This window comes from Acyrthosiphon pisum, chromosome X, assembly GCF_005508785.2.
Source record: "Acyrthosiphon pisum isolate AL4f chromosome X, pea_aphid_22Mar2018_4r6ur, whole genome shotgun sequence".
In the NCBI taxonomy this organism is placed as follows: domain Eukaryota; kingdom Metazoa; phylum Arthropoda; class Insecta; order Hemiptera; family Aphididae; genus Acyrthosiphon; species Acyrthosiphon pisum.
Genome location: NC_042493.1, coordinates 102,984,375 through 102,991,377, shown reverse-complemented (window position 1 = coordinate 102,991,377; position 7,003 = coordinate 102,984,375). Strand labels below are relative to the sequence as shown.

The 7,003-nt window shown below is 30.6% G+C and overlaps 1 protein-coding gene across 1 annotated transcript; it reads left to right on the top strand.

The window, feature by feature from the left end:
- Window positions 1–4,008: 4,008 nt before the first annotated feature.
- On the top strand, window positions 4,009–5,005 carry LOC103309516. Its single transcript, XM_008185105.1, has 2 exons — window positions 4,009–4,092; window positions 4,307–5,005. The coding sequence occupies exons 1-2, from the start codon at window positions 4,009–4,011 to the stop codon at window positions 5,003–5,005; spliced, it is 783 nt and encodes a 260-aa protein (XP_008183327.1).
- Window positions 5,006–7,003: the final 1,998 nt, after the last annotated feature.

The window sequence follows — 7,003 nt, the reverse complement described above, 5'->3', positions numbered from 1 at the left end:
CATATTGAGATTTTTATGTTTAGTTTTATTCATACATTGTATAGGTATTTAGGTATTCTTATTTTTACAAGTTAAATTATTATTAACGCGTAAACAGAAAATTTATCGCATGGAATTTGGAAATGTTTTATTTTTTCTTATAATTCAAACACGATGAAGAACCGCGGGTACTCGACATTTTTACGATAACAATTTTACTGAATGTTTAAATTAGCATTTTCGATACACAGTACTTATATAGTTTTAAAAATATTTTGAGCTATTCGTAAATATTTTCTATTTTCAATAATTTATAATTTTTTTTATAAATATCGATGATAAAAATGTCTCCTCACTGGGTCAAAAAGCTTGAAAATATAATGCAAGGTTCCTCATAAGTTACTATAGTAGCAGTTTCACAATATTAAAGATACACAAGTATGATTTTTTTTTTGAGGCATTTTAACTTAAAATATTGATAAAATTCATCAAAGCAATAAGAATTTGAAAAATAATTATCTTGTCATTAAATATGTATAAAATGTTCAATTTATATAGCTACCTAATATAAAGATTGAAACAAGGTTTATCTAAGTATATCAAATTGTAACCAATAAATCTAAGAATTATATAAACACAGTTTTTTTTTTTTTAATAGCTATTATTTTAGTTCAAATTTGGACAAAATTAGATATTTTAAACAGAAAACAATGATTTTATTTACCGATTTCTTTTTTAATTTAAAAATATTATTTGTGGTACTTGAGACTTTTAAAGTAGGTATATCAAATGTTCAAACATCGCATGACGACATGACGTATCAAAATAAATTCTTAATTTATGACTTTTGTTATATTTGATACTTGATACGACTAAACATTGAGATTATATATCTACTCTTTTATGTAATGATAATATATAATGCAACCAAGACCCGAGCCTGACTATATAAAATAGTATACATGACCGAGTAATGTTTAGTTGATTTCCAACACTTTTTGTAAATATTATTAAGCGATTTTGAATTGTTACGCTAGTTTTTAGAATGGATCATAGTGAAGTGCAAAATATGTATGTACAAAAGACCGAATGTGTTAAAATAATTTAATTAATTTAATTTTAGATACTGAACGTTAGATACTGATAATTTGCATTTTCTATACACCATTACATTTTCAAAATATTTTGAACTGTTAAGGAACATTTTCTGTTTCCAATTTCATTAGTTATTTTTCTATGAATGTCAATAAAACTTTATTTGTTGGGTAAAAAAAGCTTGAAAAATTAATACAAAGCTCCTAGTATATTAGTACAATGACATTTGAAAAATATTAAAAATCCTTAGTCACATTTTTTTTATAAGCATTTAAAGTTCAAATCTTGACAAAATACCCAAAAATTAGCAAATTATTTTGAGTTAAGAATTCATAAAAATATTTCTTTTTAAATCTAAGATTTGAAAAATGTAATACAAGATTTCTCATACGTTTGTCTACCTTTAATAAAAATAAAATGTCTATAAGCAAATCAAATTAAATTTTTATGAGTGTTTGAAATTCATATTTTTACAAAATTGGATATTCACTCGATTTCTCATGTAGCGGTTTTGTTATTTTGTTGTTATTCATTGAACATCATGTTCATATCATTGAATTCAAATTTAAAATCATTCCTTACACTGACACACTTACACTGACAAGTATTTGAATTATACCTAAAGTATTACGAATCGATTGTATATTACATGCATAAGATATTACCAAATTCAGAGAATGTGAGTTGCAGTGTAAATATAAAGCCTATAATATAAATATTTATATAGAAACCTACTGTGCAGCAGAGCGACACATACATTTCCACCTTTATTAAATTTTTAAAAATTTATAAATGTTGTCAAAAATCTTATAAAAAGTTGAAACCTATAAAATTGTAATATTCTTCAACTACCATTTAAGCAATATATAGCCTTGTATTACATTTTCACGCTTTTTGACACAACAAATATAATTTTATTGATATTTCTGGAAAAGAAAACTAAAGAAATTAAAATTTGAAGTTTTTTGTAAACAGCTTAAAACCAGTCAAAATATTTCAAAAGTTTTCATGGTGTACAGAAAATGAAAAAAATTAACATTCTGTAAAATTTTCATGTTTGTTGTGTTATTCGTTTTTGAATGAAATACAAATTAAGAAAATCGTTAGGTACATGATAAATCGAGTGATTATTCAACGTTGTAATAGTATGAACTTCAAACTCTCATAAAAAGTAAAAACGTCTATGTACGTTTTATTGACATTCATTGAAAAAAAACTAATACAATTGAAAACTTAACATTTTCCTAAACAGTTTAAAACAAACATAATATTTTGAAAATGTCGTGTATAGAAAATGCGAATATAAATACCCAGTGAAAATTTCATGTATAAACGTTCATTATTTTTAGAGTTACACCAAAAACCAAAATCGATTTGGTCGAAAACCAATTTTGCGTAGAAATTCTCATTTTCTTTAATTTTTATGTTGTTTTTCCCGGCGCGTTTGAAAACTATTCAGAATTTTAAAATTTGACCTTTCAAATGCACCAACTAGATTCACTTTCCCATCGAATAAGATACTGTTGAAGAAAATCGAAGCAGTTTTACTGCCCCAAGCGCTGGTGAACACAAAAATACACAAAACACAAAAATAAAAATAATGTGGATAAGTGGACGTCCCTCTGCTGTACAATAGGTTACATGTGGGTCACTGTATAATTTATGGTGTTACATTTGAATTGTAATGCAGCCAAAATATAACTCCAGCCTCCAGGGCTGCAGGTATAAAAATTCGAAAAAAATTGACTCGCTATATTATACCTACTTGTTCATTTCCTACATATGAAGACGTTTCATTCTATTTTTTTTTCTCGCTTAATGATTAAATATAATTATATTATTTTAAGGTGGCTCTAAACGATTGGATTTTTCATGCATTTAGACCTACCTATAAGCTGACGAAAATAAGTTATCAGGTATAGTTATTAAAAATTATTATAGTAGTCCAATTTTAATTTTGAATACTAGGTAATTTGAATTCGTCAGCCTCTTTTTAATTTTTTGTCTTATTAGCACTTTAAAGTGTACGTTAATTTTGCGAAACTAAGCAATTTGAAACCGTAATACATAAGCTATCCAAATCGTCCAAAATCTGTTTCCCACAAATCATAGAAAAGACTATGGGTGGCGTCGACAAGATTAGAAATTGCCTAAACTGTTCCCCTTACATAATAGCCACTAAGAGCCGCCTTAAAAAGAGCAAAGTCCACCTGCAATGTAATGAAAATAATTAACTCGAGTTGTGTTGAGTCAATTGAACGTATTGAGATCGTCAAGTTATAAGTATTAATAGATAAAAAAAAATGATAAATAAATTTAACCCACCTAGTTTAAAATTGATATTGAAAAAAAAACAGTAAATGTTCAATATTTGCTGTTTGATAGGTATATACAATAAAAAAATTAAATGTATGCCATTAAGAGGACGTGATACCCGCATGTGTATAGAAAATTTACAATTTTAAAATACTCATAACTCGCGTTAAGATTAAAATATACTATAAAGCATATGAGGCTATCTAGATAATCCAGCGTGACGGTAGTGGCGCGAAACTAAGTAAAAAAAAATAGCGGAGTAGCCACTAACGTATAACAGGACACAGAGTTTTAACATTGAAAAATCGTCCTAATTTATGTCAATTCTTTGCCAAACTCTACAGGGCAAACGGCTGAACATATAAAGTAGTATGAGATATCAATCGATCAGAAATATTGTGCAGGTGGGAATATAGGAATTCGCTAACAGATTGGTTAGATAGTTTGTAAGTTAAGCTGGCTACACACGGAGCGGTTTGGCCGCGCGCGGTTTCGGATTATGAACCGCGGTGATAAGAAACGGCGTTACACTTTGAGTTTTTAGCAGGAGTATCTACTATAGCAAAGATAGTCCAAGAAACTTGCGATGTTTTATGGAAGGTGTTACAACCTTTGGAAATGGCGGAACCAACAACAAATGATTGGCTGGATATATCGAAAGGCTTTTACGAAAAAACGAACTTTCCAAATACTGTTGGAGTGGTATGTTTATTTATTTGTATACCTACTCATTTCATTGATTTAAAAAAAAACGAATAATAACAGATTATTAATCATAGATTAGTGCTTACAAAATGTAGGTATTATAACTTTATGATTTTAACAATTTGTACGTGAATGTACGTAGCGAACAATTTTTACCAGTTAATTTCACATTATCACATATCCTATGATAAACTGTATAATATAATTATAGGTGGATGGAAAACACATAAGGCTCGAGTGTCCCAACAACAGTGGCTCATTGTATTATAACTACAAAAACTTTTTTTCCCTAATTCTTATGGCCATTTGTGATTCAAATTATTGTTTTCGAATCATCGATGTTGGGTCCTATGGGAAAGAAAGCGACTGTAACGTATTCAAAACTTCAACATTCGGTAAAAAGTTGTACTCGGGTAGTGTAAATTTTCCACCAGATCAATGCTTACCAGATGATGATAATGGTGTGCCACAGCCGTTTATTTTAGTTGCCGATGAAGCTTTTGCTCTTCACAAACATTTGTTACGACCGTTTCCAGACAGAACATTGAACAACAACAAGAGGATTTTCAACTATCGTCTATCGAGAGCCCGTCAATACATAAAATGTTCGTTTGGGATTTTGTCTAAAAAATGGCGAGTGTTTCAAACGAGCATGTTAGTTGACCCAAATGTTGCAGTAAAAATAACAAAAGCCTGCTGCGTCTTACATAATTTTGTACGACGCCGAGACGGAAGAGACGGTGAAGGTATTTTTGAAGACACTCAAAGCAATCTTATGGAAAGTATAACGGAGAGAAGAGGTGTTGGAAATTCACAGACCAACGCAAAATATATTAGGGAATACTTCGCGACATATGTGAATGATCCAAAACATGCACTTAACTGGCAGAACAAAATTATTGGTGAATAATATCGGACATTTTAACATTATAAGTGGTCGCCTATAGGACTACAGCTAGGTGATCTTTTTTTATTGTTTATATAAAACCGTATATTTTATTTGTTAAACTAAAACTAGTTTGTTGAATAATAATTATATTAATCTAAATTTTACTTTTTTCCGATTTTTGTTTATCGTCCAGTTCATTAAATTTGTGAACGCAAGCATTTGCTACACTTGTCCATCCCACATGAATCGCCTGACTATCATGATGACTTCTTTCCTCTAAATACATTATAAATTATAATATATAATTTTTATAATATAATAACTTCTATTCTAATATTAATTAAATTAGATTTATCGTCTTAGATTTAGTTGTCGTTAGTTATAACACTTATAACTTGCAAGTTGAAATATTATATAAACTAATAAATAAAATATAAATGTTCAATGCAATACTTACGTTTATTCCAGATACAATCATTTTGTTGAATTTCAATTATAAATTGTTCAGTATCGATCATTTTAAAACTGAATACTGAAATAGGTACGACTGTAAAAAAACTACTATGTGACCTATGAATATCGGTAGACGGTAGTACACTGCCTCAGACATTGCAAGAGTTTCCGTTGTCAGGGCGCAACATTATTAATTTAGCACTTGTTTCAACCTTTCCTCTACTCACCTCGACTTGTTGACACTCGGCACTCGTTCGGTCCCACCATGTCTCCCCCTCGCTAATCACTGTAACCCGTATACACACACGACAACTGGTCGTTATCTTGGGGGGCACAATACAATATAGTCATAGGCGCAAATAGGGGGGGGGGGGGCTTTAGGGGCTAAGCCCTTCCAAAAAATGTTCATAGCCTCCCCCCCCAAACATTTCCTACAGTTTGTTTTAAGCTTATTCAATATTATCAAAGTAAGGCCCTATTAGCCCTATTAGCCCCCCCCCAAATCTCAAACGCTATTTGCACCTATGCATATAGTACTATATTACATTCGATCAATATCGAATAATTTTTAACTATTTATAAAATTTCCACTTGTAAATAAAAATTTAACATTGAAGCAATGAATTAACCAAGTTCACACTTCAATCATGATTTTTTAAATATTTTTTACAAGACCCGCGAACCGCGGCGGCCAAACCGCCCGTCTGAATAGGTCTATTGGAAAAGCATTGTTTAATTTTAGTGAGCGGTAGCGGTCGACCGCTCGAAAATTAAACAAGAGCGGTCGCAGGCGGTTGACCGCGCCGATCAGCGGCGCGGTTTTTCCCGTATGAATATGTCAATTGAATAACCCGTGTTTAATTGTCAGCGGTTATCCGCCGCGGATAAAAACCGCGACCGCGCGCGGCCAAACCGCTCCGTGTGTAACCAGCTTTATAAGCAAAAATGTTCAAGTACTTTTAAGACCGATTTTGCGTACGGAACAGTGGGGATTAATAAGCGGTGGGTCGGGGAACGAAAATATCGTAAATATCCCCCGACCCGCCGCTTATCCATTCCCACTACGTTCATCGCGGCGGCGGCGACGATGTACTACGAGGACGCACGGACGATATTATTACTCTATGGTGACAACTGACAATTGCAAAAACAAACCATTTCGTGACTTGCACTCGATTGTTCGCGACGTGTTTATACTTTTATTATTATATAATATTATATTAATTATTATTATTAATATTATTATTAATTATGGAAAAAAAAAATTAGCAGGAGGCCAGCAGTTATTAAAGATTATTATTATTATTATTATTATTATTATTATTATTATTATAGAATACCAGATAATTAACACATAAACATTAAAAATAGTTGATATCACACCAAAAACACTTCGTTATAACTCCGTGTAAAAAAAAAGTTAAGTTAAAAAAAAAAAAATTAGTAATTATTAAATCTTTAAAAGACGTGATATAATATGGAAATTAAGTAAAATGTCATTTTATAATATTACAAATACATATGATGACAAATAAGATCAATTGTAATGTTAAATACTTAGTCAAC